The following is a 12,500-nucleotide window of genomic DNA, read 5'->3' on the forward strand; positions in this document are numbered from 1 at the left end:
CTCTCTAGGGGTAGGGATCCATGATCAAATTTCACCTTTCTGTATCTTTCGCACGTTCCCATGGGCTTTTGACGTCTAAACCCTTTGTCTCGAATACGTAAACACGGAAATATCAGTTCTTTTCCCAGAGAAAAATTACTTGCTCCCTGCTGCTCTGCCATTGAGTCAAAAACTATCGAACCTAACGAGTCGTCCTCAGCTGAAAGGAACGGAAAAAATCCATTCGCTGTCCTGGTCATTCTTAGCAATGGAAGTCTTTCGATTGCTAAGAATGCAATGTGATGGTCGCGTTCGTTCTCTTCGTTGCTGATAGTGACAGTCAAAACTGCTCAAGCGGATTAATGAGTTCATTTTAGAGAGAATTGTCACCAGAGCAACGGTCGTGTCCTGTCCGAATCGTGAACGGCTCTCAGACTGGAGAAAGCGGCGGGTACTTCCTGAAAACTGGCTTGTTCTCTAAGCATGTGGAGATTGCTCTGGGACTCTGAGCATTTATGCTATATCGTTTGTTATAGATTTTCATGTGAGAGTGGACAAAAGGCCGAATCAAGCCGATTTTTGAAATTAAATCGTCCTCGATCGCGGAATTATGAGTGGCTTCAGAGGTTCAGAGGTTCCAGCCTTGTCTTCTTTTTATGAAGGGAGCAAATTTAAAAACTTGCTCAGAGCGCCTCAAATCGACACAAGGACACAAGATGAAGTAAGAGTAAGTTTATTTCTTGTATTTTTTTCTGCACTTCATGTTTCCCATATAAACCCTACAAACCATTACGTTGACTGAGCATTCAAATTGTGTTTTGGTCGCCTGTGGTGACTGAAAATTTTTCTTGTAAGGGAATAAACAAACAAGGCCGGCAATGAAACTCTTTGTCTCGAGCGAGTCATCGTGGAACACTTAAATTACTGTATGTTCACAGAAACAGTTTTTGTAAATCTGAAATTAGCACAAGTGCGTATACAGAAGACATTTCTTTCCAGAAGTGTCTGCTACTGCAGTGTTACTGGTTACATGTATCCAGTAACACTGTTTACAGTCCGTGTGATTGTCAAGTCTGTCAAGTATGCATCGATCATATGGACAAAGAATAATCATCTCCTCTGCAGTTGCACAGAATACATGTAGTTTCAAAGAACTTCCTCTCTTGAAATACTACGGAAGTAATTTGCACTAACAAGCTACATTGTAGGTTACAGCTACATGTACAGTCTGTGTGATTGTTGAGTATGCTTCGATCAAACGGCCGAAGAATGATTATCTCCTTGGGAATCACACCAAGAATATTGTCCCTCGGTTTTCTGGGTTACTCCCAGACAACATTCTCCGAGAAAACTTTGGCAGGCTTTTCTGTTATTCGTATTCACAGTTGTGTTTGCGCTATTAAGCTGATTTAGCAACAGAACGGGAATGTCAGTGGCGACGGCGCGCGCAGAAAAAACACCAATGAGAAGTCAGAATAGGATAGACTCCACTCTTTTCTTCTCTATTCTAAATTCTCATCGGTAGTTTTGCTGCGCGCGACGTCGCCGCTGACGTTCCCGTTCTGTTGCTAAACCAGCCTATTAGTCTATCGAGGAATCAGTCAAGCGACGAGCTCATTAAATTCTTGATCCCTTCGACTCGATTCTTGACTCAATTCTCGATTGTCTTTCCTCGATCCTGGATCCTCAGTCCTCGCGAGAATTGAGGATTGAGGATCAAGTCGAGAATCGAGACTGGAAAGAGACTGTCAACTTACTGATACAGGTTTGTGTGTAAGGACAGTGCCTACTAATTCAAAGGTATTTTTGCCCCGATTTATGATAATTCGGGAAAGGTAGATCTTCCCAAGTGTTATTGAAATCCAAAAAGAAAATTGGAGGTACATGTAACCAGGCATTTTTCAAAGATGATTCATGAACAGTACTTGTACAAAGCAATGTATGGTGTTCTTTCTCAAATTGAAGCTTAGTTATCTCTAAAGAATGCATGGTTACCCCCAATTTTCTTTTTGTATACCAAGAGTACTTACTAAGATCTACTTTCTCTGCATAGTTTTAAACCACGCAAAATTAACATTCCCGCATTAGTAAGCATCACCAATAGCAAAATCAGAGGATCTGGAGATGCGCAGAACATATGCACAATAACAATAGTAGCCACCATCCTTAACGTTAGATTTTATTAAAGTGCCTACATGTACACTGTATGAAGTAAAAAAATATCTTTTGCTTATTTCAAAGACCTAAAAATGATGAAGAATGGTGTTTTATTTTGGAAGATCTTCTTTTGTTTCCGACATTGTCAAGTTTTTGTTTTAAAATAATTATTATGATGTCACAAACTGTACACATGCCTGTTATAAATTCCAAAATAATAATTATTGGAAATGTCTCGGAAAATAATATTATTGGATGGGTGTTGTTCAAACTTGGCAGCAGTAAAATACCTCAAGTACAACTGAGTGTAAGGCGCTGTTAGTTTTGAAATACCTACTTTCCCTTTCTTTCAGTTAATTTTCTCGCGAATTTCCTAGTGAATATAAAATTATATAGTATCTTAAAGGGAAAACATGCTTTGATACTACATGTGTACTACTTCCTTAGGAATTTGCAGTTTCATGCTTACCGATAGCCAAATGTATGAGTTCCGCGAGGGAGTTTAGAAAACTGTGGAGCGCACGTTTTTGGACAATGCCTTAGTTTTTTATTCACGTGCTTGTACATGTACGCATTATTATAAATTGCGCGGTCTTAATAATATTAAGGTATATTCGGCTATCTATCTATCAATGGATATCCTATCAAGCTATCTTTTGGTGTGAGTCGTCGACCGAAGTAAGTTTTTATCTTTTCGTACTTGTTAGTTTAGTATTGCATGGTTATGGTCGATTTTTAGAGTTAAGTGTTGGAATGAATTGCACTAGATGTGAGTTTGTTGAGAAGTTTTTTACATGCTAAATGATTCTTAATGATTTGCTGCGCATTATGTCCATTTTAGTCTAACTTAGTTTTAAAATTAGTAATTGTTGCACTATAGCTATTGCTAGTTATAAGTTACAAATAATTATTAACTTTAAAGGTTCTATTATCACCAAGTTACAGTATGTCTATGTCCCATGTCGAATTACTAGATTAGTTTAATAATTGATTTCAAAAAGACACCTCTTTATTTTAACTGTAATTTTCCTATTTAATGGTCCACCATTACTAACATTATGTTCTTGAGAGAGCTGGATAGAAGAGAAAATGACGTCAAAGGCTCACTAGTTTAAGAATGCAATATGTCTGTACGCCGCAGAATTAATATGCAGCACGGGGGTTTTGGGCTTTCAGACTTTTAAACTCACGCTTTGCATATATAATAAGCGGCTAGTGAGCCTCTGACGTCACTTTTCCCTGGATCCAACCCTCTGAGGTCCAATTGGTCAGTTTTGAACGCAAGTAATGGCGGACCGTGAAATCCAAAACAAACGGCCTTTGGATAAAAATCAAAGCTCAAAATTTTGCCAGTCAGGTGTTAAGCAAAAACACTTTCAAAATCTGAAGGAAAAAAGGAAGTGGTTTTTTTGATCACAGGGGCACTTTAAACACGTTTAAAAGCTGTTTAGTTAAACATGGTTTAAAATTGTTTTCTTGATACAAGTCACTACGTGACATAATGTAGACTCCAAATTCAACACAATGAAGACACACAATGTCATTTGAACTTAAATGAACCATACGTAAAATTCAGTCTTTCAGCCTTCCATTGCTCATTTGTTATTTTGTTAAACCTGGTTTAATTAAACGTGTTTAGTTGGTGTGAATCGGGTATAAGTCAGCTACATGTACCCCTGTAATTGTTGAAGATCACCAGAGTATTTCGCAACCTCTAAAATCTTAGCAATTACAGGCGCAAAAATTTAATGATTCCTGCTGGCAATTTTTAAACAAAAACTTGAATATCTCTGGAAGGAGAGAAGATAATTATTATTCCAAAATAGAAAACACCATTCTTCATTCTTCATCAAGACCTTTCAAGGTCTTTAAAGTAAGCAAAAGATAATTTTTTACTTAATGGGCACTTTAAGCTCAGGAAAACACAAAAAAAAAAAAAACTAACAGTCATCTGAACTCTTGCATGCTTGTCTTGACCATATTTTAGTTTACAATGTACCTGTATGTAGTGTTCTCTTCAATAACCTCTCCAAGATCTCGAATACATGTACCGGTACCCAATTTATGTCCAGAATCATCTTTTAACTAATTAAAGATAACATGTATATGCCAAGTACGTGTATAGTACATGTACAGTGTATGTCAGTGACTCAGCGCACCGGTGGCTCAGTTGGTTGAGCACCGGGCTGCCATGCGGGAGGTCGGGAGTTCGACTCCGGCCGGACCAACACTTAGGGTCTTTAAATAACTGAGGAGAAAGTGCTGCCTTTGTAATTACATCCGCAAATGGTTGGACTTTCAAGTCTTCTCGGATAACGACGATAAGCCGGAGGTCCCGTCTCACAAATAACTTCCATTTTCATTAGTTCACTGTGGGACGTTAAAGAACCAACACACTATTCGAGAAGAGGAGGCATTTTGAAGTTCCCGGTGTTGTGGCTGTCCTCTGTGTGTATATGGGTGGGTGGGTATAGCAGGTCCACATCAGCTGAATAGCTGCCAAAACTTCAACCTGCTCAAACAAAAAAATAACAAACAAACTCAAGTTCAATGAAGGCTGCCTCTGGGATGAAATGGTCACGTTTTGATTTTTTATTGTTTGCAAATAGACCAATTTGGCTAATGTGATGTTTTACCCAATTTAAATCTCTCGGGGTTAAGATTCTTTGTGTATTGCATTTGCATGACAATGTAGCATTCACATGGAAATGTTTGGAACAAAACGTTTTACTTTCAAAGGATCTTAATTGGGTACAACATTGAGTTAGCCGAATTGGTCTATTGTAAACATTTTAAAAGTTCTGTTACGCATGTATTCGTAGATGTTATTACTAACACTACATGTACAGTATACATGTGCCACTGTAACAGTAAACATACATAAACTTGGCAACAGTAAGAATGCTTATTATAATGCTCAACAAAATTGTGTTTCTGATTGGTCAACCATGAATGCAGAAATAGGTTATAGAAATAAGAATGCAATAGAGCTTCTACATGTAGAGTGGAAACAAAGCGATGGAGTGATATTTTTTTTTAGTATAATAATGAATAACAAATCATGAACTTGCTTGTGCAATTCATGATTAATTTTATGGTCACTCGTGATGTTTCGAAAGTTCTCAAATTGTGCTCGCCTATGGCTCATGCAATTTTAACAACTTTCCTATACTTAAAGCATGTGTGTCTTGTTTTCTTTTAAAAGAATAAACAGATTCAACCTCTTCACAAATGCCACCTCTCTGCAATGGCTATAAGCCTATTAACTGCTGTCCCCAAGTTGTTTCAGTCTGTCTGTGCTAACTTTTTATTGGCTTCAATTTTCATAGATGAAAGAAATGCAACAAAGCTCTTTGTAACATTAAACATTCGAAATGTTACGAATGATGACGATAGCGATGGCAGATTGGGAAGGTATGAATGTCATGCCTTTGCAGTGAATGACTCTGTTGCAGAAAGGCATGGCTTCACTTTCAATGTCATCCCAGGTGGGAACCTTATTTAAAGTTCATTTTAAGTTACCTTTGTTCATTTTGATTTACTGAAGTCACATCTGTGTTATCAAGATCACTGAGGTTGCATGTTAATGTCTCATTATTTCCATAAGGAAGCAGCATGGTCCAGTGGTTAGGGCATTGGGTTTGCATGCGGCTGCTCCGGGTTCAAATCCCGTTCTGACCTCTGGTTTGGATTTGTATCCAGTTGTCCCAGATTCAACTCTACGTACCATGCTTTGTAAATAGCCAGCTGGTTGCCTTCTGCCCCTCGGTGTTCTTAATAATGTTTCTGTTAAGTTTGAATTGTTTCTTTCATACATTTGTAATTTATTGTTAAAAGTGGAGTGCTTGTAAACTACGTAAACTTAACCGAGTGGTGGGTTCCCACCCTGGTCGGAGTTTTTCTCTGTTCTTGTGTGGGCCCATTTCCATTAGTAGGGCTAACGCTCACATGGTTCATATGGGGTACAAAACGAGCACTTCACATTACACTCTAATCAGTTAAGTCTGTTGAAATATAAGTGCTACACCGCCAACGTTTGTAAAAACGTAACCCTTCCTTGTGCCTGTAAACTTGCTTGATAGCTAACTTACATTATTTAGTCAAGAGTTTTCATTGTCCTTCCTGCACGACCACTCTTGTCTTTTTCACTATTAGAACTTCTAAGAATTTAAGGAGAAATAATTATATACAGATGTAATTTCTAAGATCCTTTCCTGTCTACATTAAAGTTCAGTTTTATTCTCATTCCATGGATGTATTTGAAAGAAAAAATAATGTACATGTACAAATCCGACAAGCAGATGTGAAATATTATTTTCCTACTTTGGCAGCATTTAATAATTGTTAAAATCTTTTGAACTCAACTACCACAGCAAGGGGTTCAATTTGGAGACCAGGTGAAAGGGAATCTGACTATGTTGTATCATTTACAGTACATGTATTGCTGTATAACCATACAAACTATGTGTACATGTAACTGATCCAGATGTCATCTCATGGAATACATGCAGTAATATCCATGTTTAGATTTTTCCTGTGGAAAGAGCTGACCATTCTGCCAGGAGATCTCTGCTGCAGTTGTTATCGGTCAAGGCTAAAGCTAGTGGTGAATTCACTGCAGCCATGGTCCACTCCTGTCTGACCCTGTTACTTGACCAGTCGGTAGAGCAATGATGATCTACTCATCGCGCAGAATGCTATTGTTTTTGGTGACATCTACTTGCGGTGCATAATTTTCGGATGTGCGGCATAATTAATTTCTCATTCAGAACTAGTCCGCTATGATTGGTCCGCCGACTTGGCTTTGTGAATATTTCGGTCTTTCGGTTTCTCTTCGGTGAATTCTACGGCTGTCAATCAAACTGTTCAGAAGACATATGCGAATATCAAGGTGTGATAAAGTTAACAAAAGAGCCCTAATTAGGCTACTCTTGCTATTGAAAACAACTTTTGACAAGTTCCTGCAAAAAATTTCACAACTTTTGGTAACAAAAGGTAACTAAAATCTAAGCGTTAACTGAAATAGCTTCATGCGTACTAAGCACTTTAAAACCAGGTCTTAATAATGAACTCACTTTGTTAAACTTCTCGATCGTTTCATTATTAAGATTTTTTCAACGAAGAGAGACTCGTAAAGTTGAATACGCTTGACGACATGGGCAGAAGAAAATTTATTCTCCATCGGAAAAAAAAAAAACTTCCGGAGAGAAGAACATCCGAATGTCAAGGACACTAGTTTCTAACCCAACTGAACACAATGGCAGGGTTTATCCGTCAAACCCTGCCAGTTTTTGCGTGTCAATAAAACCCATTCTGATACGCCTTGTTCTCCAAAGCGTTTCGACAAGTGGGACCGAAATGGCCCTGTAATTCTCTTGTTCAGTCCTATGGGAATATGTTTGCATTTTGTAAGGATAATTATTCAAATTTCGATTTGTTTCGACATAACATAAAAAGTTACAGTTGCGGTCCAATGACCAACAATGACCAACAATGTCCAACTCCAATAAAAGCCAATGACCAACAATGTGTCCCCCGATGTTTCAAATTTCCCTTTATTTCTCTTCTCCCCAGCTTTTCTTATCGTGAATATTTATGCGGAAAAGTAATGGCCACATTAAAAGATTAAAAAAATTACTCAATAGGAAAATGGCTATTGAACTAAAGTGAAGCGAAGGCTCTTTTGCAACCTCAAATTCTCCACATTGTTTCGGTAGTAGTCAGTGCGATTGAAAAATCGTTATGTTTTGTGCCTCTCGGCAATGACACATTGGTAAGGGCAAGAGGTTTCTGACTTCCATGCTAGACCTTTTTTTTTATCAGAGTCGGCAGAAAATCTCGATAAGAGAACCATCGGGTCCCTTGGAGAGGAAACGGAGAACAGACAACAGTCAATTTTATTTCATTCAACTCGGTATCACAGAGGATGAGATTTTCTCTCGGTTAGCCATTATCATGCGCAATCAAGAAACGGTTACCGCGGGCAATGAAAAACAAACCGTACCGGAAGTGCTTTTTACTGTCTCTTTTTCGCCAGTTCCGTCAAGCGGTGTTTTCACTAGAGTATATGCGCAGGTCTGCTGAAAAAACTTGAGGCAAGATGGCGGTCAACTTCAACCTCTATGCAGTTGGGTTGTTGAAAATCTTACTGGAATTTATGTCTATTGTTTCTTTAAAGCTCCGTACATTTTTCGGGCCCGAAAAGTCAAACGGAAAACAGGCACTAAACCTGGGGTAAAGCGGGGTTGATCGGGGATTCAGTGAGCTCTAAAGAGAGCTCCCGATCAACGCGTTGCATTTCTTGCACGGACGGCATATTGGAGTTCTGTGAAGAATGCGCGCGTACTGAAACTTTATCGAATTGTTGGTTGCAACTGACGCAAAGCGTTACTTGAAGTGCGACTTTTAAATGATACAGTTTAGCACCTCAATTACAATGCGTGATAGCATCGATTGTTTGCGGAGGCGGAGCTTAGCATATATTAATGTTCGGCCGGGAAATTCAAAACAGTTTCGTTCTTTTGTTCTTCTTGTTTCCGAAGAGCAGGAAGGCAAGAAGGTCAGCTGGGGAGTTCGAAAGTTGAATAGAACGACCGCTTGTAACCATCATTTTCCGTTAAAACTTGGCATGAAACTTCCTTGAACAACAAATATTCAAAGCCATATGATAACCGTTATAAAGGGACACTTAAAAGGGAGAAAAGTCCAGCTCCAAATTTTTCCTCTTACAGTATTTTCCCTAAAATAGACCAAATTCAGAGGAGAAAAACGACTAAATTCGCGATTCGTAAGATCTTGAAAATTGTCTCATTTAATCCATCAATATCTCATCTACAAAAGCCGTATGATAACCACCACGAAACACAAGTACGAAGCAGGCAATCTCTAAAAACGTCGTCTTCGGCCTTTTTGTGGTCATTTTCTTTATTGTTTAGCTATCGAGCAACCAGATCGAATTTGAATTTTCGCGCTGACTGTGGAATTAAGTCCCGGATGTGTCGCGGCATTCTGCGCGATGTGTACATGTAATCTATAGCCAGTGGGTTTGATTCCCACCCTAGCAAGAGTTTTCTTTTGTCTTTGTACTTGACTAGGGTTCATGTTCAGATTGACTATTGGGAATAAGGAAAGCACTCTAGTAGATACATACAATGTTGTGCATTTTGATGATTTAACCTGCGTTAAGTGCATACCATGAATTTGGACTAAAAATACACATGTACATGTATGTAAAGTAAACACTAGTAGGTAAGTTGTGGTCACCATTAATTTTACATGCCGAAGCTACAAATGTATATTCTTATGTGGTCAAACTCAAGACCACAAAATTACATCTCACATTTGTCTGTAACATGATTATGGGGCTTAAGTACATTGTATCAGTTTTTAAAGAACCAAAAATAGATGTCGCTTTTGAAAACACAAATATGCTTTATCTCTGTAATGTTCTACACAATTCATAATACATGCTAAGTCAACCAAAAATAGTTCAAATGAATAACCGGCTTTTGTATGCTGTAAGTTATATTTGGGCATTGTTTTGTATTTCAGATGCCGACCTCCCCAAAAATTTCTGTTTCTGCTAACAGAACGGTTAAACACAATTCCCGGGTGGTGATAACATGCAACTTAACTGACTTACTTACTTACTGACTGACTGACTGACTGACTTTGTCTGGGAGTTGCTTTGGATGAACATTCTTCAAAATCCTTGACGAAGAATTCCTTACATACCACATCCTCCACAAGATCTTTAATCAGTCTACAGTTAAAATCAGCTACAGCTGTATGCCTAATCTCTGGCAGAAAATCAACGCCCACAACAAGTCGATCCTACATTCCACGCATGATCTACTGAAATCATGCAACTGCCAGAAGCCAGCTGACTGTCCTTTGAACGGTAATTGCCTCAAATCTACCAACCAACGGTCGCAACAAATGACAACAAACCACCTCAAACTTACATCGGTTTTACATGGAACTCCTTCAAAACAAGATTCACCAACCATAGAAACTCATTCAAAGATCACAAAAAGAAACTTAGCACAGAGCTAAGTAAGCATGTTTGGAAATTGAAGGAGGCAAACGTAGATTTTCAGATCAGTTGGAGGATCCTGAAACACGCCGCCTCTTTTAACCTGGTTTCCGAACGATGTAGCCTGTGCTTGTGGGAGAAATATTTTATTATCTGCGGACCTGACCTCGCGACCGCGAACAGGCGTAACGAACCCGTGTCATCATGTAGACACGCAAGGAAGTATCTCTTCAGCAACCTCATATGTTGATTTATTTCCGCGCAACACTATTAATTCAAATTTAGCGCGCGAGTGTAATCCTGCCATGTATAAGCGTGTGTTTTAACGGAATCTTCACTTAGCTATTTTATCTGAAGAGTGCCTCACGGTTCGTGCGCTCTAGTCTTTTTACTATCGAGCACTCTCTCTACAGACGTTCAAGATTACTGTGAAGTATATTCACAATATGCATACAATGTGCCCTCCCGGTTGTCACCATAATGGCTTTATGGCAACTCTTGGACTTGGGCACAGGATGTACGGTTACACATTGTTGGATTGTGAAACTTGATTTTCTTAAAACAGTGATGAATACATAGAAGTAGAGCGAAGTATATATGGAAGAAAAAAAAACAATAAACTACAAGTTCATCCCTACAAGCCTGTTTCGTGGTCGCCCACTCATCAGGACTCAACAGGAGACTTGTAGACATATAAACATGGAATTCTCTCTCGTGACAATATGTTGGGTCCATTTTGAGTTCCGTCATTCCGTAATACGCAGAAGCTGACTTTATAAGGTAATAAGCAGGGTTTGTTTTCGGTTATGACAACAAACAAGCAGCAAGACGGAAGACCAGTTAGAGGTTATTAACCATGATAATAGAAGGGTGCACCATTAAGACTTCACCGTCTTGCATGTAAAAATTTCAGCATCTGGAGTTTTTGGAAGTATTCTTTTCGCCGACATACACTAGGTATAATAAGTATTTAAGTGGATGCATCCCACAAGATGTTTGGGAATGTGAATCGGGAGTGTCTTCCCATGATGATAATGGGATTGTTGTTCCATCAGCAGGATTTATCACTGTCTGGTGCAGAAAGATGGCCTTGGCTGTTTGAAATCCACTTGTGTATTCACCTGGGGCATATTTATTGCTCTGCAGAACAGCCAAGAAATTTTTTCCCTCTGTCACAAGCTTTTTTGCTGAATGAATTCCGATTCCACGTACATTTGAAAGGTAGTCACAACCTGCAGCAATACAGATGTTAAGGAAACTTTTATGCGTCAGTGACAAGTGGGCCAATGCCTTTTCAAGCTTGACGACTTGACATGCACCACTGAGTTGCAGCTTGAATAAAACCTGTGAACAAATGAGAAAAGAAGGGCAGGCAGATGACATGTTGAATAAATTATAATTCTGAAATTATTCAATTCTAAGCCTTATTGGTGCACATATACAACTTCTGAAGTTTTTTTTAAAATGCTGCTTAGAACTGCTTCACATGGAAATGATTAAATGTATCCATTTCAGTCTTAAATATAGAATGATTAAAAAAATATATGTATAAGTCAGTTGGACCTAGTGTAATAAAAGTGTAATAAAAAAAGGGGTGATGCTATCATATATCGAGGGCATGATACTCTAGCATTTGGAAAAACAACGTGACTTATTCAACATACAGTTTGGCATTTGTATGCTAGAAGTTCAGAATTTTCGGAAATCACAATATCAGTGTAATCGTTCTTCATGAGGTATGCTATTTGGGCATCTGCCTCATATGGAGCAATCATGTAATCGAGAATTACGGTGGTTTCGCCCTGTAGCGAGTTCGCCCTGTTGAAGTTCGCCCCCTACATAACCGAGCTCGCCCCACAGTTTACCAGTTTACTCTTCCACAATCTCGAACTCCAGGTGGAAACTGTCTTCATGAGGCTGGGGAGCAGGTTCGGTAATCGATGACTCGTCAGCAACAATGGCTTCAGAAAGTAAGGAGAGGCCTGGTGACTCCTGAGGAAAAAAAGGCTTTGGTTACATTTCAAGTTCAAGTCAAATTTATTGTGTAAATACGCTTAGCTTTTGTGAAACAGGAAAAAAATTCCTTGGTTACATTTCACGTTCAAGTCAAGTTTCTTGTGTAAATACACTTAGCTTTTGTGAAACAGCTCACCAGCTATACAGGTAGCTGCCAATAAGAACAAAATCATCCTCCAAGCGCATACTTTCCAGTGGGTAATCAGAAAAGGGGGCACAGCGCCAATCAATAGGTTGGCCTGTCTGGACAGCGACGCGGTACTCGTGCTGCGATATGCCTGTTTGGCACTTTCGGTGTAGCCATCGTTGGCAG

The 12,500-nt window shown here is 39.0% G+C and overlaps 1 protein-coding gene across 3 annotated transcripts in view; it reads left to right on the top strand.

Moving 5' to 3' along the window:
- The window catches only part of LOC138038975 (uncharacterized), a 101,092-nt gene that overhangs the window by 81,332 nt on the left and 7,260 nt on the right, over positions 1-12,500 (top strand). For all 3 annotated transcript variants that reach the window (XM_068885096.1, XM_068885095.1, XM_068885094.1), the window contains exon 3: positions 5,466-5,624. In XM_068885096.1, coding sequence (XP_068741197.1) covers positions 5,466-5,624 — 159 coding nt within the window. The remainder of the gene's footprint in view (positions 1-5,465; positions 5,625-12,500) is intronic.

This window comes from Montipora capricornis, chromosome 2 (assembly GCF_036669925.1).
Source record: "Montipora capricornis isolate CH-2021 chromosome 2, ASM3666992v2, whole genome shotgun sequence".
Classification (NCBI taxonomy): domain Eukaryota; kingdom Metazoa; phylum Cnidaria; class Anthozoa; order Scleractinia; family Acroporidae; genus Montipora; species Montipora capricornis.